This window comes from Puma concolor, unplaced genomic scaffold (assembly GCF_028749965.1).
Source record: "Puma concolor isolate L17-30 unplaced genomic scaffold, mPumCon1.1.hap2 unalloc_scaffold_69, whole genome shotgun sequence".
NCBI lineage: Eukaryota > Metazoa > Chordata > Mammalia > Carnivora > Felidae > Puma > Puma concolor.
The window spans coordinates 122,330-148,089 of NW_028240279.1; the positions used below are offsets into that span (position 1 = coordinate 122,330).

The 25,760-nt window shown below is 40.6% G+C and overlaps 1 protein-coding gene and 2 long non-coding RNA genes across 3 annotated transcripts in view; 2 read left to right on the plus strand and 1 right to left on the minus strand.

The window, feature by feature from the left end:
- The window catches only part of LOC147571054 (uncharacterized), a 43,057-nt gene that overhangs the window by 13,395 nt on the left and 3,902 nt on the right, over nt 1-25,760 (plus strand). Inside the window, 8 exon segments of the mRNA XM_086696666.1 lie at nt 769-840; nt 1,600-1,680; nt 11,779-11,850; nt 12,413-12,482; nt 21,793-22,209; nt 22,211-22,799; nt 22,802-23,106; nt 23,488-23,592. Of these exon segments, the coding sequence (XP_086552792.1) occupies nt 769-840; nt 1,600-1,680; nt 11,779-11,850; nt 12,413-12,482; nt 21,793-22,209; nt 22,211-22,799; nt 22,802-23,106; nt 23,488-23,592 (1,711 nt within the window).
- Nucleotides 4,765-6,644, minus strand: LOC147571055 (uncharacterized). The gene is made up of 2 exons (XR_015247746.1): nt 6,455-6,644; nt 4,765-6,169 (listed from the first exon to the last, which is right to left on the minus strand). It is a non-coding gene; the product is annotated as an uncharacterized LOC147571055 (long non-coding RNA).
- On the plus strand, nt 8,371-9,562 carry LOC147571056 (uncharacterized). The gene is made up of 2 exons (XR_015247748.1): nt 8,371-8,674; nt 9,299-9,562. It is a non-coding gene; the product is annotated as an uncharacterized LOC147571056 (long non-coding RNA).

Consider the following 25,760-nt stretch of genomic DNA (forward strand, 5'->3'; position numbering starts at 1 on the left):
AATTAATCTGGTGACTGTGTGCAGTATAGATTAGAATGGGAGAGACCAGAGATGACAATGCCAGTCAGAAGATGGTGGTACCCATGTAGGTGGAAAGTGAGGGACTCGGCTGAAATCAATGGAAATAAGAGGGTCAACTATAATCAAGAATGGGTGTTTCCAAATAAAAATCCAGTACCATGTTGTTTTTTTGTTGGCCCCACTTGCAACTGAAGCAGTTGATAAATTCATAGAGCGTTTAGGCAATGTACAACCAAAAATAAATTTCTATTAATATGATAATATAATTCTGAGTTCGTTCAAAGTTAGGTATTGATTAGAGGAGTAACTTCTTTTCAAGTTAAATGAAAAGGTATCTTTTATCTCTTCTGGTATTGACTTGGTGTCGAGAAATACAACTAAACCAGGAAGGTGTGCTAATGTGAGAATATCCCTTTTAATATTAGAAATTATATGTGGAGATCACAACTTTGAGCTCATAATTTAGAAATTGATGAGGCCACAGAAAGTCATTTAATCAATTCTTCTGCTCTCAGGAAAGATTACTTCCAAGATCTATCAAGATCTATAGTTGTATGTTTTATGTATGAAGATCACAAAGGTGAGACTCTTAAGAAAGGTGAGGGCAGGGTTAGGGGCTCTGGAAGGTTCAAATAACAATTCCTAATACTCAGAGTTTAGCCAAAAGCTACTTATTCAATACTATCATCCTACTAATTAGATAGCTTAGAGCTAATTGAGGCAATATTTTCCTTTTCCTTTTCCTAGAGATTTATCCTGCAATAAAATACAATCTATTGAAAGACGTATATTTGAATCCCTACCTTTTTTGCAGTTTATGTAAGTTACAAATATAATTTCATTGTATTTGGAATTTTTATTAAACTTAATTGTAAACCTCTTTGTTATTCATTTTGAATGAATGAAACTTTATTAGTCGAAAGCTACTAAAATTATGTAGCAAATCTTTTTTGTCTGTGGCAAAGTTTGGTGTGAGAGTTATTATAGAGATCAGAGTGAATCGTTCTAGAGCAGCAGTTCTCTGCCAGGGTGCTTTTGCGTCCAGGTGACACTTGGTAGTGTCTAGAGACATTTTTGATTGTCAGACTGTAGATGTGCTGCTGGCATCTAGTGGGTGGAGGCCAGGGCTGCTGTCACACCCTACAGTTCACAGGGCAGCACCCCCCCCCCCATAACAAAGATTATCCAACCATAAATCTCAACAGTGCTAAAGTTGTGAAACATTTTTCTAGAGAAATAAACTTACTTCTCTAGAAAAAAATACTTACTTAACACAAGTATTTATTGAGCATTTACTGATTTGTATCTAATGCACCACATGTATAAACATGAAAGTATAAATCTTTCATGCAAATATTTTTTTTAAAAGGCAAGCATCTTTCATAGTGAGATTTCTTTAGTGTATGGAGATTGTATTGTGGTTATGTTTCGTTATCTATAAATTAGAATCACTGCCAAAGGATAAATATTCTGAAAATATCTTGTTTTTCTTCTTCGTTTGTGTCTTGTTTTTTTTTGTTGTTGTTTTGTTTTGTTTTGGTTTTTTTTTTTTTTTTTTTTTTTTTTTGGTGTGTGTAGAAATCTTGGTTGCAATTTACTCACCAAACTGAACTTTGGAACATTTCAGGCCTGGCATGGAATGCAGTTTTTACACAAGCTGTAAGTGAAACAGAAAATGAATACATGTAAAAAAAAAAACCAAAAAAAACTACATGTAAAAATATCATACAGTGATTGGTTAGGTGTGTGTTAATAAACCCAGTATGAATTCTGGAAAGTAGGTCTTAAAATCCATTTTTTTTTTCAAATGAGGAAACTAAGGTACAAAGAGGCCAAGAGACTTGTCTTAACTCCTAAATGGCACTCTCTGCCCTCCCTCGTACCCAGCTTTGTGTGGGCAGTGAAGGCCCCAAGCAAGTAACACCCAAGTCAGTATTATCATGGGAATTCGTGACAGTGATGCTTCCCCAAGGTGTGCGTGGTCCTTGAAATCCACTTCTGAATTTAACTTTGATTCTGGCTCACGTGCAAGTTTCCTGTGCAAAAGAGAACTGCGAAGAACTAAGTTTAGCACAGAGTTCTCCAGGCAGCAAAAGGTGTGGGTGCTTCCTCAGCCATCAGGAAAGCAGCAAGAACTCCTGAACACCTGCCACAGGGCACTGCTCTCCATGTGCTTTCTTTCCTGACCACTCTTCAGTTAAGAAGTGTGTGACTCCCTTTCAGCAGGGACATTCTGTGATTTCTCTGTCAAAAAGCAAATCATACTGGGCATGTTCAGTGGCCTGAGGGGGATGTTGAGACTCAAGGTTGAAGACCCTCCACTAAAGCAGACGCTGGAAAAGACTGGCTCACTGTCTTGTGGTTCAGAAATCCGATTTCACAGCTTATCTTCCGTTAGATGAAAGTGTTTACGGTGTGTCTGGAGCTGGAGTAAGTTCCTGCGGGTGCCCAAGAGCAGGGGCCTCCTCTCTCATTAATTTGCTGATGCCTAACTTGGGGAAAGAATACTGAGGGTCAGTTTTTTGTTTTGCCAGCATGCCAGAGAACGGGCTCATTGAGTTTCTCCACCAAGAGGTTTTAGTGGTGTCAATATAATGTCTTAAAAGTCACCACCTCTACTAAGCATCTTATAACACCAAGAGTCTCTTCTAAGAATCTGAATTTCATAGTTATGTAGGCAATACAGGACAAAATAGGGTGGAATCCGTTGATAACAATGAATGAATTCATTGAAAAACAATCCGTGCCACGCGCACTCTATGTCGACAATGTACTAAGTACCGGGGGTACAAAGAATATACAGGGACTGTCCCCAAGAATCTTTCATACTGGAAAAAGGAGAAAAAGATGGCCTTTTTCTTGTAATTTACTAAGATATTTGTAAACTGATGGAAACCCCTGTCTTGCCCGACTGAGATCTCTATCAGTTAACCATTTGTTTTCTTTCCTTTCCTTTGTCCTCCAGCAGCCAGAATGACACATATCCCACCTGGGGCGGGGGCATGTGCTAATTTGTATTTTGCCCTCAACTTGCCCCATGCTCCCTCATCAATCTTACATGACAGAGAAAGGTAATTAAAGAACCAGAGCTAGCTGGTATTGAGAATAAATTAATACTCATGCCATGTGTGTTATGCCCAGAATTCGTGATCCCCAAATACCGCCAGGGAGCCGAGTCCGGTGTAAAAGCAAAAGAGCCTTTATTGGAGCTAGCTCGAGCTCAATCCCCTACCTGCACTGTCGAAGCTGTGAGATACCCGGGAGAGAGAGCCAGTTTCAAAAGGACAAAGGTTTTACTGGTGCCTAGTGGCAGTTGGTGAGGTAATGGCTGCGGCCTCAGCTGATTGGCTGGGGAAGGGTCCTGGGGAAGAGTCCTGTTAGGCAGTTGGGGGGGGGGTTACTCAAGGGGAGGAGGTGTGGTCAAGGTGAAGGACACAGAACAAGATGGAGTCGGCCGGTGTAGGCCCGCCCTTTCAATGTGGTTTGAATAGAGCTGTACTACTAAAACGAATTCACAGTTAACTTCCAAAACATTATCACAGTACAGTAAGTGTGTATTGGAGGTTGGGCTCCTTGTTTGGGGCCAAACTTTTCTTTTCTTTTTTCTTTTTAACGTTTATTTATTCTGAGAGAAAGAGAGCGTGCGCAGGGGAGATGCCATCCCGTGAATTCAGTCACGTTATTACCTATGTGACTTATTACTGGGGTGTTTATAAGTTGAAACAGTATTTTCTCCAGCATTAAATAAGTTTGTAAACCTTTTGGGCCCCAGCTGAGGTGGATTTATCTTGAACTGACTGGAGCTTAAACTTCAGGTCTCCTCACTTACATAGGCCCCTTCCAAAGTCTTGGGAGGGACCCTCGCAATTCCTGTACGCATAATTTTGCATGTTTTGATGAGGCAGGATTTCCCAAAGTAGATGAGGTTCAGACCCTACAAGGCCTTGATTCACCCCTGGGTTTCAGGTAATTATATCTCAGTAAGTTTTTTGAATGAAGCCTCTTAAGTTATTGATAAACACTGAGTGAACACGTTAGCGGTGTGGTAAAGTCTATTTTGAATCTGAAATCCACCTCAAAGCCATGCCAAGAGTTTATTAATAAGGTACCACTTTTTGAATGGTAGTAATAATCCTGTTTCTTTCAGATGAAATCAGGAATGAAATATATTATGGAAAACCAACAGTGGTTGATAATCCTAAATGTTAAGTATAGTTTTTTTTTTTTTTCCTGACTTTAAAGTGCTTCTCCTTCATTCACCTACACAGGTCCAGACTGGTGGCTTATTTTAAAAAATTCACTTCATTGGTTCTAACAGTACGAGCTCCATGATTTTAGAAGCTGAAGGACTCTACGATGTAGAAAGGCTGTACCTTATCGGGATAGAGCACATTCACATGCTGGCTCGTCTGTGGCGCATCCGTATTGTGCCAAGAACATAAGCTCTAAGGGAGAATAAGGAAAATCTAAGCCTTGCCCCTGTTGAATTATTGTTGAGAATATCATTGAGGTAGGTGTGGCCACCCTCTGAAGGCAAACTCGAGCCCCAGTCACAGACACGCCCTAACGCTCCCCCAGTCAACCGGCATCTGCTTCCTTTTAGACAGCTGTGTGCCCACAAAAGTTGACACACTTCAGGATATTGTCATCGCTTTTTGGTATGTACTGGAAATCCTGGCAGCTTCTTCTCAGATTCAGAAAGGCATAAACGTTAAGGATGAAGATAACAACTCAGGGCTGTCCTTTTGGGGTGATTTAGGGTAACTTTTATTATTTTCCGTGTGTGGTAGTTCAAAAGCTTTGCCATAGTCATACCCAACTATTACTTTTCTTCTCCCAGCTGCATCTGAGTCTTCCCACGTATATACCAAGGCATCTTCTTTCTCTGGGAAGCATGGTAGTTGCTCCTCCGCCCCATATCATTTCTTTAATACCGACCTCTATTAGGTATTTACTGCGCTCCGGCACTATGCTAAGACCTTTCGCTTGTGCTGCAAGTAAGACAATGTGTCTTAAACTCTTAGAATAGAGCCTGGCACGTGGGAAGTGCTCCGGACGTGGCCCCTCACACGGCACTTCATTTTCGTTTTTCCAGCAACTCTTGTGACACAGGTAGTATTATCCTCATTTTGGGGATGAGGAACTTGAAACTCAGAGACATCGGGTGACTTGCCTAGGTTCACACTGTCAATAAGTGACAGAACCACTTCAGAAGCTTCGCGAGTAATACAATTCCGCATTCCCTGGCACTAGGTAGGACCTGAATGACAACTGGCCTTTTGGGCGTCGTCCCTTGGAGTCAGCTTCTCACTGGAATAGGACCTTTCGAGCAGGGAGCTCCTTTTCCCTATGCTTCTGGAGTTCCTGGCCATGCCACCTATGGGCATCCCCAGGCTTCCTGCTCACCGCCTGGTGCAACTATCACATCGTCACTGCTAGGCACCCACTCTGTGCCCAGCCTTATGCTAGGTGCTTTGCACATGCTCTTTCCTTTAATCCTCAAGTTGCCTTATGAGGTAAATGCTGCTAAAAGGACTCGGAGATGTTCGTTACTTAAGTCCCTTCACCAGGAAGTGACAGCCAGAATTCAGACCTAGGTCTGCCTGATTCCAGGGCCCTTGCTTCTTGGGCTGGTCCTCACTGCCAGAAACTCCTCTTCAAGGCTATTCTCAGAACTTTAATTAAAACATAGGCTCACCATTTCAGATTCTTTAGGCTTCGCCCCTCCCCCCGCCCAACCCCTGAGAAAGGATTTACGTGATGCCCTTAGATGTCTTGCATTGAGGAGCTTCCCATGGGGAGTCACGTTCTCATGGCTCATGGACCTATGTAGATGAATAAAGGAAAGGGGTTATTCTATCCCCAGGTACTTCAAACAGACTGGAATAGGGTCTAGATCACTCCACTTATCTCTTCAACTGCTTTCCTCCAACGAGCCAGTTTTCCCTCCATGCCTTGGGATTCCAGCGTAGAGAGTTTGGAGTTTGTCCTATTTGAAATTTATTTTCACTGCCTGCTTTGGACATTTTTTCAGCTAAAGCTGTTAGGATTTCAGTACATTCAGGACAGTGGTGACAAGCTTCAGTCCTCAAGTCTTCTCTGTCTCCTCAGTTAATAGAAAGGAAACGTAGCCCATCTGTCTGGACCTCTGTAGAAGAATTTGGAGAAAAAAAAAATAACACGTAAGAAATGTTCCCTTATTTTGTGAGCTACCTTTAGTCTGTCCCGTTGCTCTGCAACAGAAAGCTTTTGCAAAAATACTTGAGTTTTCCTCTTCAAATAAGATAGTTTTTTAAAAAACAAAAGAATACCTAGAACAGTATTTCTTCAACTTTGATTATGAGACAGTCTTTGAGGATAACTGTTGTTATGTTTGACTCCCATAAAGATAAGCCCACGAATATCCAAAAGCCAATAGACTGAGTCAGCACACCTTTTATCTGTAAGATGAGGGAATTGAACGGAAATGGAGATGATCTCTAGTGCAATGTCCACCGTTCGTTCGTATCGCAGTCTGTGGAAAAACAATTGCTGTCGGTCCAGCAGAGGTAACCTGTCGGGTCAGTTCTCATTCTCCCCTTGGCTCAGGCACAATAGCTCCATGAAGAAAAGGCGGCACTAAAGACAGGAGGAAATAGGATAATTTGGAGTGGCCTGTATTTTGCTTTCACTACAGATAAACACGGGGCATTCATCTCAGCAGGAGGGCTGCCTGGGTAAGAGGAAGCACTGAGCCGATGGGTATAAGGCCATGGGTGAGCTACCAGGAAAGAGGGGGGGACAGTGGGGGTAGAGCACTGAGATAGTTGGGGGGAAGGATAACGAACTACTAAATTGTTTTGGCTGCATAACTCTTCATAGTCTTTCTTAATAGGGAGCCGGGGGTGGGCGCGGGGTGGGGGGGGGGGGAGCAGTGGGCAGGGGAAGACACACACGTGGAAGAGCTTACTTGCACAGAGCCCACCAGTAAGCTTGTAGGTATGAATGCCATTGTTATTGTTTCAAAGCCAAAGGACATTCAGAGCCTCAAGGTTGAGGAACTGTGTTTAACCAGACATGTGACACTCACGTTCTTTCTCTTCATAACATTGTCTGACTGGATATTAACTAGTGTTACACAAACCCGACATGTTAATGGGCCTGAAAAAACGTAGAAGAATGGGCTGGAATAGGAAGAATAGGGGAGTTTCCAAGGCAGGAACAAAAACGCATGGCTCCCAGCCGCACCGCTAACTCCCTCTGACCTCCGTTGTGGAAGAGTTTGAATCTTCGCTCCCCTTTTCTCCACCTACTAACATGTTTATCTTCTGGCAACTGGTTCTCTATTTATCACAACGTGGTTCTTTTTTTTTTTTTTTTTTTCAAATTGAGATATAGTCCGCATAATAGAATATGCAACGTTATAAAGTATATAGTGCAATGGTATACTTTGATAGACAGTAATCACTGCTAATTCCAGAACATTGTCATCACCCCCCTCAAAAGAAATACCATACCCATCAGCCTTTACTCCCCATTCTCCCCTCCCCCCAGGCCCCTGGCAACAACTAATTTACCTTCTGCCCCTATGGATTTGCCTATTCTGGACATTTCATCGAAATGTGTGTCTAGTTTCTTTCACATAGCTTGTTGGCTTCAAGATTTATCCGGTTGTAGCATGTTTCAGTACTTCATTCTTTTTTCAATGTTTATTTATTTTTGAAAGAGAGCGCACACACAAGCGGGGAAGGGGCAGAGGGAGAGGGGGACAGAGGATCCAAAACCACAGAGCCTGATGTAGAGCTCGAACTCATGAACTGTGAGATGACGACCTGAGCCAAAGTCAGATGCTTAACCGACTGAGCCACCCAGGTGCTCCAATCACATTTTGTTCATCCATTCGTGAGTTATTGGACATTTGGATTATTTTGACTTTTTGGCTCTTATGAATAATGCTGCTATGAGTATTCATGTACAAGTTTTTGTGTGGTCATATGTTTTTAATTCTCTTGGGTACGTACCTAAGAGTGGAATTGCTGGGTCATGTAGTAACTCTATATTTAACCCTTTTGAGGAACTGCCAAACTGTTTTCCACAGTGACTACACCATCTTACATTCCCACCAATGTATGAAGATTCTGGTTTCCCCAAATCTTGCTACCACTTATCATTGTCTCTCTGTTCGATCATAGCCATCTTAGTGAGTGTAGAGTAGTATCTCATTGTAGCTTTGATTTCTATTTCCCTAATGACCTAAGACATTGAGCATCTTTTCATGTGCTTATTGGCCATTCATGTATTTTCTTTGGCGAAATGTCTCTTCAAATCCTTTACCCATTTAAACATTTGATTATTTGTCTTTTTCTGAGTTTTAAGAGTTCTTTATATATTCTGGATATTCTGGATACTAGACTTGTATCAGACATATGATAGTTTTGGGTTGTTTTTTTATTTTTAAATAAAGTCCAGCTTACCTATTTTTCCTTTGGTTTGTTGTGCTTTTTGTGTCATGTCTAAGAAACTGTTGCCTAAATCCAAGGTCATAAAGATTTCTCTCCTGAGAGTTTTATAGCTTGAGCTCTTCCATTTAGGTCTTTGACTCATTTTGAGTTAATATTTATATATGGTGTGAAGTGTAGGAATCCAACTCCATTATTTTGTATGGGGATATACGGTTGTCCCAGCATCATTTGAAAACACTAGTCTTCCCACAGTGAATGGTGTTGGCACCCTTGTTGAAAATCAGTGGGCCATAAATGTGAGGATTTATTCCTGGACTGTCAGTTCTGTTCCATCAGCTTACATGTCTGTTCTTATGCCAGTACCACACCGTGATTACTGTAGTTTTGAAGTAGGTTTTGAAACCAGGGCGTGTGAGTCTCCCCATTTGGTTGTTCTTTGTCAAAATCGTTTTGGAGCCCCTGGGTAGCTCAGTTGGTTAAGTGGCCGGCTCTTGATTTCAGCTCAGGTCATGACCTCACAGTTTGTGAGATGGAACCCCGTGTTGCCATCTGCACTGACAGCATGGAGCCTGCTTGGGATGCTCCCTCTCCTTCTCCCTCTGCCCCTCCCCTGCTCACACTTTTCCCCACTCACACTCGCTCATGTTTGCTCTTCTGCACGGGTGTGTATGCTCGCTGTCTCTCAAAATGAATAGATAAACTTTTTTTTTTTTTTTTAAAGATCATTTTGGGCTATTCTCGGTCCCTTGAATTGACATACAGATTTTAGAATTAGCTTGCCAATATTTGGAAAGAAGTCAGTTGGGGTTTTGATAGGGATTATACTGAAACCACAGTTCAATCTGGGGTATAGTGCCATTTTAACAATATTTTCTTCTGATCCGTGAACATGGCATATCTTTACGTTTATTTCAATCTTCTTTAATTTCTTTCAACAACGTTTTGTGGTTTTTAGTGTGATTCTTGCACTTCTTTGGTTAAATGTTTTCCTAAGTATTTTATTCTTTTGAGTACTGTTATACATGGAATTGTTTTCTTAATTTCATTTTTGGAATAGTCATTGCTGATGTATAGAAATAAAGCTAATTTTTACATATCGATCTTGTGTCCTGTAACCTTGCTGAACTCATTTATTAGTGCTAAGGTTTTTTTTCTACATTCCCAGGCATATGTCTTGTGGTCTTCTAGTTACCCAGGAAGATGTTGGAGCATTTCAAAGTCCCTATGGACATCTCATTTCTCAGCTTTTCCCTTTTAGGCTTTTTGTTTAGGCTATTTTTTGTCTTGTGATCAATTGCCTCACATAGCTGCCAGATTAAAACATTTATCTATAATTGTTTTCAAAAAAGGCCCCTTGGGAAGAGGCTATTTTAGCACTGTGCAGTTCTCAGTGAGGTCAAGGGCAAGGCTTTCAAGTGAAGTTTTTTAGGGACCCCACTAGACAGGTAAAACAATGACAGTTTGTTCTTTGGGAATGAGGCTTTAAGGAACTTCAGCTCCATTTTGTTCCCCTGGGATGTGGGCAATTTTTAAGGTTCTCATCAGGATGGAGAGCAGAGGTTGAGGACAAGTTAAAACAACAGAGCTCACTGTTCTTATAGAAATTAGTAATTTTTTCTTTAATACATGCTCTCCGGGTTGCTGCAAGCCCATTGGTTAAAATTTCCAAAGTTCTGAGAAAGTTGATTTTGACCATTTTTGCTAGTTGTTGTTGTTGTTGCTTTTACGGAAGGATGAATTTTCAGACGTCCTTCCTCTCTCATTTTCACTGATTCACCTGTAACAGGGCTTTAAAATCTCTAAAGTCTCAGGGCACCTGGGTGGCTCAGTTAACTGCCTGACTCTTGATTTCGGCTCAGGTCATGATCTTGCGGTCATGGGATCAAGCCCCATGTCAGGCTCTGCACGGGGCATGGAGCCTGCTTGGGATTCTCTCTCTCTCTCTTCCTCTGCCTCCCTTCACTCATACTCTTGTACTCTCTCTCTCAAAAAATAGAATAAAAAAATAAGAAATGAAATCTGTAAAGTCTCAATGATCACAGGCTAATTAAATACTTAATCATGGGAGATGATTAGAGGAAAGGAATAAAAATAGAAAATGTAATTCTTAGAGAAGCTCTCCCAGATGGAGAGATGAAGTTCAGCAAAGTGTTTCTATATTTAATGCTCTCAAAGTTAAGTTTAAGGTAACGGCTATTTTAAACCCCCTTTTTTCCATACAATTTAAATACAGGCTTTGGAGTCAGAACTGAGTTCAGATTCCATCTCTGCTTCTTGACTGGCTGGACAAACTGGGACAAATTATACAACCTCTCTGTACTTCAGTTTCCTCACTTGTAAAATGGGGTAATGATGTATCTATCACATAAGGTTATTGTGAGGTTTAAATGTGAAATGCTGATCACAGATGCCCCATAGCTCAATAGTATTGGTTGTGATGATTATCCTTATAATTTTGCAAAAGTACAGTGATGATTCTTGAGCAGAGTCAACCTAAAGGCAGATTTTCTTTTCTTTCTTCCTGTTTCCTTCACTTTATTTTTGCTGTAAAGAACTGAGAAGAAAATCTACTCAGCATTTTGGAATAAAAACTTGTGTCAAGCAGTGACAAAATGTTATTTATTCAACAAGCCTTCACTAAGTAACTAGTAAATAACAAGCACTCTGTCAGGCACAGGGACAAAAATGACAATAGAGTATGGTCCCTGCCCTCAGGGAGCTGGCAGTCCAGGAGATGGATAAGGAAACGGGATCATATGCCACCTAACAAAGGCTGTCATAGGAGAATACACATGGTGGGGGTATAGCTTTCACCATTTCCTCTTAGATTAATCCCTTTGTCTTTGGCCCCCAAACTGAGGAATTGGTCCTATTTTTGTCTTTAACCGGGTGTTTTAAACTGTGGAATTTTTTACATTTCTAGAGATAAAGGAAAAGCACCTAGAATTATAGAGGACACTAGAAACAGTATTTCCTACAGAGCCTGGGCTTCCTACCAGCATAGTCACTTCTAGGGTTTTCAGCCCAAAAAGTTCTTTGGCATATCTTGGCTTTGCTGTCCACGTAAAAAAAAAAAAAAAAAAAAAAAAAAAAAAAAAAAAATTTTTTTTTCTCTTTCTGTTCTCCACTTTATCGTCCAGAGAGCTGGGTAGTTCCCAAAGGAAGAGTGCTTTACAGAATGTAAGGGTGATTTATAGGCAAAGGCAGAAAATGATTAGTTTTAACCTTCCAGTTCCATACCCCCAAAATGAACATAAACTTTCGTGGTAGTCATTACTGGAAATGCAGATCATTTTAATTCCATTGCATTTTTCAGAATTATCAGTCGTAACCCTCTGTCAGCTGTTGAAGATTCCTATCTTTTTAAGTTGCCAGCATTAAAATATTTGTAAGTATTGCAACAATCTCATGGCTCATGAGATGATTTCTGATCTTTTTTGTTGTCATCAAAAGATTAAGTATTTTGCGTTTTGGGAAAAAGTCCTAATTTAAGTTTTAACTCGGTTATTGAAATAAGCATTATTAGCAAAGAAAAAACGTATATGGGCAAGATAGCCTGCAGAGGAAGGCGTAGTAGTGAAGAACACATAAGAGACATGGGACTTGCAGATGTAGGTAGAAATACCATTTATCTCAAAGTGGAAAGTGGAGTAAGGTGTATATTAAAAGAAAAAAAGACTAATCAAGAGAGGTGGATGCAATTGAGAATGAAAATGAGGATAAGAGTAAAAAGGATTGTACTGTTGAGCACCAAGGTGATTAATTTGATGATGCACATAAAATGTCTTCATTGGGAGTTTTCTGAAATTATTGTCCATAGCAAGAAAACTCTTGAGCTGACTTGACAAAGAAGCCAGAATTGAAGTAACCACATGTTGTTAAGTATCTTTTTAGGTACAGAATTTTTATCCTTGGGTTCAAATCACGCATGTTTGGGCTTTCTCCTTCAGAGACATGGGATCAACACAGGTGTCACTTACAACAGTTGAGAGCATCCTCATGATGACCCTTGAATTTGGAAACACTGTAAGTTGATTTTTCTTATGTGTATTTTCACTTAGTTGTTGATTTAGATTTGTTTTATTGTTTTCTTAAGTCAGATTTATTGAGGTATAAAATTTACTCTTTTTAAGCGTACAGTTTGATGAGTTTTGACAAACGTGTAGTTATGTAAGCACCACCACATTTGAGACGTAGACCATTTCTGTCACCCCAAAAGGCCCCTATGTGCCTTTGCAGCCAATCCCCTTTTGTCACCACCAGCCCTGGCAACCACCAACCTAATTTTTGTCCCTATAGTTTTGCCTTCTCCACAGTGTCTTATAAATGAAATCATACAAGGGGCACCTGGGTGGCTCGGGCAGTTAAGCGTCCGACTTCAGCTCAGGTCATGATCTCGCGGTTCGTGAGTTCAAGCCCTGCATCGGACTCTGTCCTGACAGCTCAGAGCCTGGAGCCTGCTTCGGATTCTGTGTCTCCCTGTCTCTCTACCCCTTCCCCATTTGCCCTCCATCTCTCTCTCTCTCTCAAAAATAAATGAACATTAAAAAAAATAAATAAATGAAATCATACAGTATGCAGTCTTCTGTGATTGGTTCCTTTCAGCATAATCCTTTTGAGATTCATCCATGTGTTTTTTTAACTTTTTTAACGTTTATTTATTTTTGAGAAACAGCATAAGCAGGAGAGGGGGAGAGAGAGAGAGAGAGAGAGAGAGAGAGAGAGAGAGACAGACAGACACACACAGAACCCGAAGCAGGCTCCAGGCTCTGTCAGCGCAGAGCCCAATACAGGGCATGAACCTGCGGAACATGAGATCATGGCCTGAGCCAAAGTCGGTCACTTATCTGACTGAGCCACCCAGGCACCCCAGAGACTCATCCATGTGTTTGCACATGTCAGTAGTTCATTTCCTTTTTATTGCCGAGTAGTATTGCAGTTGTGAGGATATACCAGTTTGTTTATGCGTTCATCAGTTAATGGGCATTTGAGTTGTTTCTAGCTTTTTGGCCTTTATGAATAAAGTTGCTTAAAACACTTACATGCAGGTCTTCGTATGAGCATATGTTTTCATTGGGGGAGGGGGGGAGGGGGTAAAATACCTAATGGCAGGATTGCTACATCATATGCTAAGTGTATATTTAACTGTTTAAGAAACTGCTTACCTGTTTTCTAAAGTGGATGTACCATTTTGCATTCCAGCCTGCAGTATATGAGATCTTGTATCTATCCTTTCTTCTAATGTCTTGATCTATTTTTCATAAGGTGAATGTTGGCCTTAAAATTGAGTTGGGAAGTATTCCCCTCTCTTCAATTCTCTAGTACAGTTTGTGCAGAATTGGCATTATGTTTTCCTTAAATGTTTGCTAGAATTCACCAGTGAAGCCATGTGGGCTTGAAGCTTTCTTTGTGAGAAAGTGTTAAACTACAGATTTTATTTTTGTAATAGTGCTACTTAAATTACATACTTATTTTTTGGAGTAGTTCATGTCTTTCGGGGAATCTATTTCATCTTGAAGTTATTGACATAAAGTATTTTATAATGTTCCCTTATTATCCTTTTAGTATCTGTAGAATTGTAATGATGTCATTCCTCTCATTTTTGATATTGATAATTTGTGTCTTCTCTTGTCTTTTCTTGATAAATCTGGCCAGAAGTTTATCAGTTTTACTTATCTTCTCTAAAAAGTGCCTTTTCATTACACTGACTTCTCTATTTTTGTTTTCCTTTTTAAAAATTTCTGCTTTGATCTTCATCATTCCATTTTCTCTCCTTACTCAGTGATGAATTTCCTTTTCTTTTTCTAGTTTCTTCAAAGTGGACACTGGGGGGGGGGGGGCGCCTGGGTGGCGCAGTCGGTTAAGCGTCCGACTTCAGCCAGGTCACGATCTCGCGGTCCGTGAGTTTGAGCCCCGCGTCGGGCTCTGCGCTGATGGCTCGGAGCCTGGAGCCTGTTTCCGATTCTGTGTCTCCCTCTCTCTGCCCCTCCCCCGTTCATGCTCTGTCTCTCTCTGTCCCAAAAATAATAAATAAACGTTAAAAAAAAAAAAAACTTAAAAAAAAAATTGGACACTGGGGAAGATGAATACTATATGAGCAACATCCCACATGTTGACATGTGTTTTCAGTTTCAGTCGGTACAAAATCGTTTTTAATATCCATTTTGACTTATTTGACCAATAGGGTTCCTTAGGAGTGTGTTGGTTAGTTTCTAAATATTTGGAGATTTTACAGATCTGTTAATTTGTTATTTAATTCCATTGTGGTCACAGAACAATATGTTGGATGACTGAAATCCTTTTAAATTTATTGAGGCTTGTTTTATAGCCAATGAATTCTGGTAATAGATGAGAATATGGTCTATTTTGATAAATATTATGTGCCCACTTGAAAAAAAATATGTAGTCTGCTGATTTGGTGTGGAGTATTCTATAAATGTCAACTAGGTCAAGTAGGTTGGTAGTATTTTTCAAGTCTGATGTATCATTACTCATTTTCTATATATTTTTTCTGTCAATTATTGAGAGAGGGATATTGAAATCTCCAACTATAATTGTGTACTTTTGTGTCTCTCTTTCCTATTCTCCTTAATATATTTGGAAGTTCTATTATCAGATACATAAATTTTTAAGTTATGTCTTTTCTATTAGTTGACATTTCTATCACAATGGAATAACCTCATTTATCCCTGGTAATATCTTCGCTTTGAAATTGACTTTGTCCTATAGTAAATATAGCCACTCAAGGTTTCGTTTGATTAGTGTTAGCAAAGCATAATTTCTTCCATATTTTTAACCTACTTATATCTTTGTATTGAAGATGAATCTTATAGACAGCATATAGTTGGCTTTTGCTTTTTTATCCAGTATGACAACTCTATCTTTTAATTAGGTGATTGCACCATTTATAGTTAATGTAATTATTTATAGGATTACATTTAAAGCTACTGTCTACTCTTTCTATGTATCCCATCTGTTCTTTGTTTCTTTTCTTTTTCTTTTTCTTCCTGCTCTTCGGTTGATTTAGTACGTTTTATTATTTTTTGGTGGGGGGATAAATAGTTACAACTCAGGTTTTGTTATTTTAGTAGCTGTTTAATGGTTTGTAGTGTTCATGTTTAACTTATCACAGTTTATCTTCAAATGATATGATATGATTTCATGAATAGTATAAGAACCTTACAATAAATAGTGTACTTCCATTGTTCCCCTCCTGACCTTTGTGCTATTGTTTTCATACGTTTTACTTTTAGCACACCATATTATTTTTTTTGTTTAAATAGTCAATTATCTTTTTTTATTTTTTATTTTTGAGAGAGACAGAGTGCAAGTGGGGGAGGGGCAGAGAGAGAGGGAGACACAGAATCTGAAGCAGGCTCCAGGCTCTGAGCTGTAGACACAGAGCCTGATGTGGGGCCTGAAATCACAGACTATGAGATCATGACCTGAGCTGAAGTCAGATGCTTAACTGACTGAGCCACCTGGGTGCCCCTCAATTATCTCTTTTATTGAAGTATATATAGATCATGTAATATTAAATTAGTTTCAGGTGTACAACACAGTGATCTTTTATATACATTATGAAATGCTCACAACACAGTGATCAATTATATACATTATGAAATGCTCACCACAATAAGTATATTACAGTATTATTGACGATATTCCCTATGCTGTACTTTTCATCTGGTGACTTATTTATTTTATAACTGCAAGTTTGTACCTCTTAACCCTTTTCACTCATTTTGTCCATATCCCTAGTTTGTTCTCCATATTTACAAGTGTTTTCTCTTTTTTGTTGTTGTTTATTCATTCATTTGGTTTTTTGTTTATTTTTTATTTTTTACCTTGTTTTATATTTTATTTTTTATTTATTTATTTTTTTAATATATGAAATTTATTGTCAAATTGGTTTCCATACAACACCCAGTGCTCATCCCAAAAGGTGCCCTCCTCAATACCCATCACCCACCCTCCCCTCCCTCCCACCCCCCATCAACCCTCAGTTTGTTCTCAGTTTTTAACAGTCTCTTATGCTTTGGCTCTCTCCCACTCTAACCTCTTTTTTTTTTTTTCCTTCCCCTCCTCCATGGGTTTCTGTTAAGTTTCTCAGGATCCACATAAGAGTGAAATCATATGGTATCTGTCTTTCTCTGTATGGCTTATTTCACTTAGCATCACACTCTCCAGTTCCATCCACGTTGCTACAAAAGGCCATATTTCATTTTTTCTCATTGCCACGTAGTATTCCATTGTGTATATAAACCACAATTTCTTTATCCATTCATCAGTTGATGGACATTTAGGCTCTTTCCATCATTTGGCTATTGTTGAGAGTGCTGCTATAAACATTGGGGTACAAGTGCCCCTATGCATCAGTACTCCTGTATCCCTTGGATAAATTCCTAGCAGTGCTATTGCTGGGTCATAGGGTAGGTCTATTTTTAATTTTCTGAGGAACCTCCACACTGCTTTCCAGAGCAGCTGCACCAATTTGCATTCCCACCAACAGTGCAAGAGGGTTCCCGTTTCTCCACATCCTCTCCAGCATCTACAGTCTCCCGATTTGTTCATTTTGGCCACTCTGACTGGCGTGAGGTGATATCTGAGTGTGGTTTTGATTTGTATTTCCCTGATAAGGAGCGACGTTGAACATCTTTTCATGTGCCTGTTGGCCATCCGGATGTCTTCTTTAGAGAAGTGTCTATTCATGTTTTCTGCCCATTTCTTCACTGGGTTATTTGCTTTTCGGGTGTGGAGTTTGGTGAGCTCTTTATAGATTTTGGATACTAGCCCTTTGTCCGATATGTCATTTGCAAATATCTTTTCCCATTCCGTTGGTTGCCTTTTAGTTTTGTTGGTTGTTTCCTTTGCTGTGCAGAAGCTTTTTATCTTCATAAGGTCCCAGTAATTCACTTTTGCTTTTAATTCCCTTGCCTTTGGGGATGTGTCGAGTAAGAGATTGCTACGGCTGAGGTCAGAGAGGTCTTTTCCTGCTTTCTCCTCTAAGGTTTTGATGGTTTCCTGTCTCCCATTCAGGTCCTTTATCCATTTTAAGTTTATTTTTGTGAATGGTGTGAGAAAGTGGTCTAGTTTCATTCTTCTGCATGTTGCTGTCCAGTTCTCCCAGCACCATTTGTTAAAGAGACTGTCTTTTTTCCATTGGATGTTCTTTCCTGCTTTGTCAAAGATGAGTTGGCCATACGTTTGTGGGTCTAGTTCTGGGGTTTCTATTCTATTCCATTGGTCTATGTGTCTGTTTTTGTGCCAATACCATGCTGTCTTGATGATGACAGCTTTGTAGTAGAGGCTAAAGTCTGGGATTGTGGTGCCTCCTGCTTTGGTCTTCTTCTTCAAAATTACTTTGGCTATTCGGGGCCTTTTGTGGTTCCATATGAATTTTAGGATTGCTTGTTCTAGTTTCGAGAAGAATGCTGGTGCAATTTTGATTGGGATTGCATTGAATGTGTAGATAGCTTTGGGTAGTATGGACATTTTGACAATATTTATTCTTCCAATCCATGAGCAGGGAATGTCTTTCCATTTCTTTAAATCTTCAATTACCTTCATAAGTTTCCTATAGTTTTCAGCATGCAGATCTTTTACATCTTTGGTTAGATTTATTCCTAGGTATTTTATGCTTCTTGCTGCAATTGTGAATGGGATCAGTTTCTTTATTTGTCTCTCTGTTGCTTCATTGTTAGTGTATAAGAATGCAACTGATTTCTGTACATTGATTTTGTATCCTGCAACTTTGCTGAATTCATGTATCAGTTCTAGCAGACTTTGGTGGAGTCTATCGGATTTTCCATGTATAATATCATGTCATCTGCAAAAAGCGAAAGCTTGACTTCATCTTTGCCAATTTTGATGCCTTTGATTTCCTTTTGTTGTCTGATTGCTGATGCTAGAACTTCCAGCACTATGTTAAACAACAGCGGTGAGAGTGGGCATCCCTGTCGTGTTCCTGATCTCAGGGAAAAAGCTCTAGTTTTTCCCCGTTGAGGATGATGTTAGCTGTGGGCTTTTCATAAATGGCTTTTATGATCTTTAAGTATGTTCCTTCCATCCCGACTGTCTCAAGGGTTTTTATTAAAAAAGGGTGCTGGATTTTGTCAAAGGCCTTTTCTGCATCGATTGACAGGATCATATGGTTCTTCTCTTTTTTTTTTTTTGTTAATGTGATGTATCGCGTTGATTGATTTGCGAGTGTTGAACCAGCCCTGCACCCCAGGAATGAATCCCACTTGGTCATGGTGAATAATTCTTTTTATATGCCGTTGAATTCGATTTGCCAGTATCTTATTGAGAATTTTTGCATCCATATTCATCAGGGATATTGGCCTGTAGTTCTCTTTTTTTACTGGGTCTCTGTCTGGTTTAGGAATCAAAGTAATACTGGCTTCATAGAATGAGTCTGGAAGTTTTCCTTCCCCTTCTATTTTTTGGAATAGCTTGAGAAGGATAGGTATTATCTCTGCTTTAAACGTCTGGTAGAACTCCCCTGGGAAGCCGTCTGGTCCTGGACTCTTATTTGTTGGGAGATTTTTGATAACCGATTCAATTTCTTTGCTGGTTATGGGTCTGCTCAAGCTTTCTATTTCCTCCTGATTGAGTTTTGGAAGAGTGTGGGTGTTTAGGAATTTGTCCATTTCTTCCAGGTTGCCCAATTTGTTGGCATATAATTTTTCATAGTATTCCCTGATAATTGTTTGTATCTCTGAGGGATTGGTTGTAATAATTCCATTTTCATTCATGATTTTATCTATTTGGGTCATCTCCCTTTTCTTTTTGAGAAGCCTGGCTAGAGGTTTGTCAATTTTGTTTATTTTTTCAAAAAACCAACTCTTGGTTTCGTTGATCTGCTCTACAGTTTTTTTAGACTCTCTATTGTTTATTTCTGCTCTGATCTTTATTATTTCTCTTCTTCTGCTGGGTTTAGGCTGCCTTTGCTGTTCTGCTTCTATTTCCTTTAGGTGTGCTGTTAGATTATGTATTTGGGATTTTTCTTGTTTCTTGAGATAGGCCTGGATTGCAATGTATTTTCCTCTCAGGACTGCCTTCGCTGCGTCCCAAAGCGTTTGGATTGTTGTATTTTCATTTTCGCTTGTTTCCATATATTTTTTACTTTCTTCTCTAATTGCCTGGCTGACCCACACATTCTTTAGTAGGGTGTTCTTTAACCTCCATGCTTTTGGAGGTTTTCCAGACTTTTTCCTGTGGTTGATTTCAAGCTTCATAGCATTGTGGTCTGAAAGTATGCATGGTATAATTTCAATTCTTGTAAACTTATGAAGGGCTGTTTTGTGACCCAGTATATGATCTATCTTGGAGAATGTTGCATGTGCACTCGAGAAGAAAGTATATTCTGTTGCTTTGGGATGCAGAGTTCTAAATATATCTGTCAAGTCCATCTGATCCAATGTCTCATTCAGGGCCCTTGTTTCTTTATTGACCGTGTGTCTAGATGATCTATCCATTTCTGTAAGTGGAGTGTTAAAGTTCCCTGCAGTTACCACATTCTTATCAATAAGGTTGCTTATGTTTGTGAGTAATTGTTTTATACATTTGGGGGCTCCGGTATTCGGCGCATAGACATTTATAATTGTTAGCTCTTCCTGATGGATAGACCCTGTAATTATTATATAATGCCCTTCTTCATATCTTGTTACAGCCTTTAATTTAAAGTCTAGTTTGTCTGATACAAGTATGGCTACTCCAGCTTTCTTTTGGCTTCCAGTAGCATGATAAATAGTTCTCCATCCCCTCACTCTCAATCTAAAGGTGTCCTCAGGTCTAAAATGAGTCTCTTGTAGACAGCAAATAGATGGGTCTTGTTTTTTTATCCATTCTGATACCCTATGTCTTTTGGTTGGCGCATTTAATCCATTTACATTCAGTGTTATTATAGAAAGATACGGGTTTAGAGTCATTGTGATGTCTGTATGTTTTATGCTTGTAGCGATGTCTCTGGTACTTTGTCTCACAGGGTCCCCCTTAGGATCTCTTGTAGGGCTGGTTTAGTGGTGACAAATTCCTTCAGTTTTTGTTTGTTTGGGAAGACCTTTATCTCTCCTTCTATTCTAAATGACAGACTTGCTGGATAAAGGATTCTCGGCTGCATACTTTTTCTGTTTAGCACACTGAAGATCTCGTGCCAATTCTTTCTGGCCTGCCAAGTTTCAAAAGAGAGATCAGTCACGAGTCTTATAGGTCTCCCTTTATATGTGAGGGCACGTTTATCCCTTGCTGCTTTCAGAATTTTCTCTTTATCCTTGTATTTTGCCAGTTTCACTATGATATGTCGTGCAGAAGATCGATTCAAGTTACGTCTGAAGGGAGTTCTCTGTGCCTCTTGGATTTCAATGCCTTTTTCCTTCCCCAGTTCAGGGAAGTTCTCAGTTATAATTTCTTCAAGTACCCCTTCAGCACCTTTCCCTCTCTCTTCCTCCTCTGGGATACCAATTATGCGTATATTATTTCTTTTTAGTGTATCGCTCAGTTCTCTAATTTTCCCCTCATACTCCTGGATTTTTTTATCTCTCTTTCTCTCAGCTTCCTCTTTTTCCATAACTTTATCCTCTAGTTCACCTATTCTCTCCTCTGCCTCTTCAATCCGAGCTGTCGTCGTTTCCATTTTGTTTTGCATTTCGTTTAAAGCGCTTTTCAGCTCCTCGTGACTGTTCCTTAGTCCCTTGATCTCTGTAGCAAGAGATTCTCTGCTGTCCTCCATACTGTTTGCAAGCCCAGCGATTAATTTTATGACTATTATTCTAAATTCACTTTCTGTTATATTATTTAAATCCTTTTTGATCAGTTCATTAGCTGTTGTTATTTCCTGGAGATGCTTCTGAGGGGAATTCTTCCGCTTGGTCATTTTGGGTAGTCCCTGGAGTGGTGAGGACCTGCAGGGCGCTTCCCCTGTGCTGTGGTGTATAACTGGAGTTGGTGGGCGGGGCCGCAGTCCGACCTGATGTCTGCCCCCAGCCCACCGCTGGGGCCACAGTCAGACTGGTGTGTGCCTTCTCCTCTCCTAGGGGCGGGATTCACTGTAGGGTGGCGTGGCCCATCTGGGCTACTTGCACACTGCCAGGCTTGTGATGCTGGGGATCTGGCGTATTAGCTGGGGTGGGTAGGCAACGTGGGTAGGCGTATTAGCTGGGGTGGGCAGGAGGGGCAGGCTTAGCTCGCTTCTCCTTAGGTGATCCACTTCAGGAGGGGCCCCTCTTCTGTGGGCCTCTCATCTGCGCTTGGCTCCGGAGACTCCGTTCTGCTAATCCTCTGGCGGCTTTCTGGGTTATTTAGGCAGGTGTAGGTGGAATCTAAGTGATTAGGTCCCAAGTTTAAATGTCAAATCTTTCCAAAGAAATTGGAAACTGCCCAACCGCAGGAGAAGAGCCTAGACGAGGTTGAGAGTGTGGGGAAAAAGTTCCTGAGAGTGAACAAGGTCATCAAGGGCCCAAAGGGCATACGGAAAAGGCACTTAAAAGAACTGAGACGTCAGAACATCCAGAGGAAACAGAACGCCCAGCCGTCTGTGGAGAACATGGCCAAGGAAAGAAGGCTCAGGAGACCATCCCCAGGGGAGCTTCACGTGGCGCACAGGCCCAGCAAATTAATGGGAAGCTCCTTCAATACAGAGCCTTCGTTCGTAGAGGAGCACAAGGCAGCGGTCTCTTCTTTCCTGAAGCAATACTCTTTGGGCAGGCCTTCTGCCACCCCCGCTCCAAAATCCCCACCTGACGTGAAAAAAAAAATCAAAAGACTTCATGTACAGCGTTTTTGTTTTAGAAGATGCAAATGCTAGAGTTAGAAATATGAAGGCTTTCGGGCCAGCCTCACACCCCAGAAAAACACACCGCTTCCATAAAAGTCGCTCCCATGTGGTCCACAGAACACCCTAGGCCAAACTGAATCGAAAGTCCAGAAAGGAAAGTTCACTCAGTAATAGACAGCTGCTTGCAAAGAGGCCTCCATCCTCTGCAGTCAGGAGCCTCATAAATTCCCCTTCACGAGAGGATTTTTCATCTCCGGGAGAACTGAGTCCTCAGAAAAATCCTTTTCCAGAATTATTTGCTCCTTCAGGAACTTACAGAGAAAACACTACTGCAGAGAACGCTACTGCCCAAAATGTTTCTGACGAAAATATTTCTACAGGAAACACTACTGTGCCAGCACAAACCCTCCCTGAATTCACAAACCGTAAGAATCTTTCCACTGCTAATTCTACTGTTACTGCAGACAACTCTATGCCGACCGTTAAACAAACCAATGATACACAATGGGAATACCACAATGCGGGCACTGGCTTGCCCCCAAAAGCCACAGGCTTCACTGTGTCAAAGGTGATCTGTTTGAAATTCCGTTAAACCAGCAGCTACAGTCCCTCATCCCCAACAATGACGTGAGAAGCCTCATTTCTCATGTTATCCGGACTTTGAAAATGGACTGCTCCGAGACCCACATGCAGCTGGCCTGTGCCAAGCTCATCTCCAGAACAGGCCTCCTGATGAAGCTTCTCAGCGAGCAGCAAGAAGTAAAGGTGTCCAAGGCAGAGTGGGATACGGACCAATGGGAAAATGAGAACTATATCAGTGAGAGCACAGAAGTCCAGAGTGAACAGAGAGGGCAGGAGTCAAGGGAGGTGAGGATAAATCCCAAAATGTGGGGTCTCGACATTTAGGTGGTTTAGGACATGGACCCAAGCACAAGGACCAGGGGCTCCTAGTCCGGGTCTTGTCTTGGCCACATAATTTTGGCTAAGGCAGTGATCTGCCACTTTGCTCATTTAGGAAACAGTGCCGCTGTTCCCAGAGTAGACAAAAAGAGGACCTAACATACAAGATACATAAATTCTTGAAGAAAATGCTAATGATTAAGATTACATATCACATTAGATTTGGTATATTCCTTAAGAACCTATAAGCGATTCATCGGAAAGAATGGGGTTTTAGAGTCGTTAAAGAATAGTTAACTTTCATCCTATCTCTGTTTTCTAAAAACATTGTTCTTTCCCTTTTTTTAGCTCACAAAAGAAGTTCCAGGCTATGGCTATAACAACAAACTCATCTTGGCAATATCTGTGACTGTAGTAGTGATGATTTTGATCATAGTTTTCTGTCTCATTGAGGTAAGGACAACAATTAATTCAGATTCCCAGACTATATTCCTTCTTTTTAATAGATTCAGAACCCACAAACTGAAAATCAAAGCCACTTTCCCACCTATCACGACCTGATATCCCTCTTCAGTCTGGAGGAAGGAGATAGGCTTTGTCCTTTCATTGCAAAGTATATTCCAGGGATTTTAAAAGGAACCCCACTGCCGGGAGACATCTGTGGATTGTAACCAAGATAACAAGCCATTAGCTTGTTCTGAGACATTAGGTCTAAGAAGGCCACAGTTGACACGATAGTAAAATTTCTTCAACTCAAAAAAATTATGTCGATTCGATGCACTCACCAGTCATCCTCCTCCTACCACTGATTTCTTTCCTCGTTGGCTAAAATGGTGAGAGAGAAATAGTCTTCACCTTCATGGAGCTATCAGTCATCTCGGAAGAAAGGGCATGGCTTAGAGATAAAAGTGTCATCTTGTTGATTAATTAGATGTACCTACAGCTCTCTCCTCCACTTCGCAAGGCATTGTGTAGACAGGTTCAGTTAAAACCCTGCAGCTAAAATCCTGCATCAGGCTACTCAAAGCTTGTCATAATTACAGTTGCCTATTCCTGGAGCTTGCCTGTTTACCTTTTATTCAATTATGTATGAATTGAATATATATTCAATATATTTATTCAAATATACATATGCTTATTATATATATATGTATATGTATATATATATATATATGTATATATATGTATATATATATATATATACATATATATATATTGCCATCTGTCATGGCAACCCTCCATTTCAGCCAAAGCAGCCCCCCACCATCCCCTAGTCAGACCATGCCCATTCCTACTTTTGTTGGTGACTTTGCCCACTTGAAATTCCTTTATTTCACTCTGCTGGTGGAAGTCCCATGAGCCTTCAAAAGCCAACTCGAGTTCATCTTTCTTCACAAAGCCTTCCCCGAATACTGTAATACTCCTGGACCTAGTCCTTCTGTGAGATTGTCACCATTTCTTAGGGTCTACAGTGACGCATTCCCCTCCCCTGATAACAAAAATATGCTAAACAGTTTGTTAAAAGGCAGCTCCTCAAGAGAGAAATATCAAGGTCATGGATCAGAGCAGAGATATGTAAGGCTTCCTGGTCTCTCAGACTCGAGTAAAGCCTGACTGGATGTATTAACTGCTAAGGAGAAACATGTCTGTCTTCTGGAGGGTTGGTCAGTAGTAAAGGCATAGAAATGGTGAGGAAGAGACCAACATGGGCAGTGCCCACCTAGCCTTGCCTAAGAGTAGAGATGGCACCTCAGGCAGCAGATGAGAGTCAGGCCCACCAGCCGGGCTGTGCCCGCGGGGCAGATGGATGGATCTAGCTACCTCAGTCCTTTCCATTAAACACTGGATTCAGCTAATTACTTTTCTTCCACTTCTCTTCTCACCAAATAGCCTTCTGATTATACTTCAGCGTGCCACAGAGGCCTGTCTCCACAGGAGGTAATGCCCAATCATGTAGACACAGATGCCCTATCTATGGAACGGATGTTTTCCTTATTGTCAAGTCTTGACCTGACATTCTGATTTTGATCAATCCTGTGACATTGGTGAGGTGATATTGCCTCCATGTAGAAAGAAGTGCGTTCTCTCTTGATGAGATCAGGGTCTGATTTCTCAGCCTAAGAGCCTAGGAACTAGCGTGGGGTCAGCTTACCATGACCTCTGGGAAGAGAAATCATTGGCCATTGTCCAGTCAGTACTCTGCATCTTGAGGTGGCCTGCAGCCTTTTGCTTTTGGGGAAGTTCTATAAACTCCTATTGCTGTTTTAAATTCCTATGTGGTTTAACCTTGTGTGTATATTTTTTTATGTGGTTTCATTATTTCCTCTCCCTACTTAGATGATACACTTTTTGAGGTCAGAGACCATGCAGTTTTTTTCCTGTAGTGGACAATAATGATGTTCAAAGGAAGAGATGAGGCATTGTGTCAATTTCACAAGGAGGAATAATGCAACCTAATATTTATGTGAAGTAGCCTACAGAGTCCAGCAATAGACAGATCCGTGGGTGACTAGGACTTTTGAAATGTTACCTTTTAGAGGCGCCTGGGTGGCTCAGTTGGTTAAGCGTCCTACTTTGGCTCAGGTCATAATTTCATGGTTCAGGAGTTCGAGCCCTGTGTT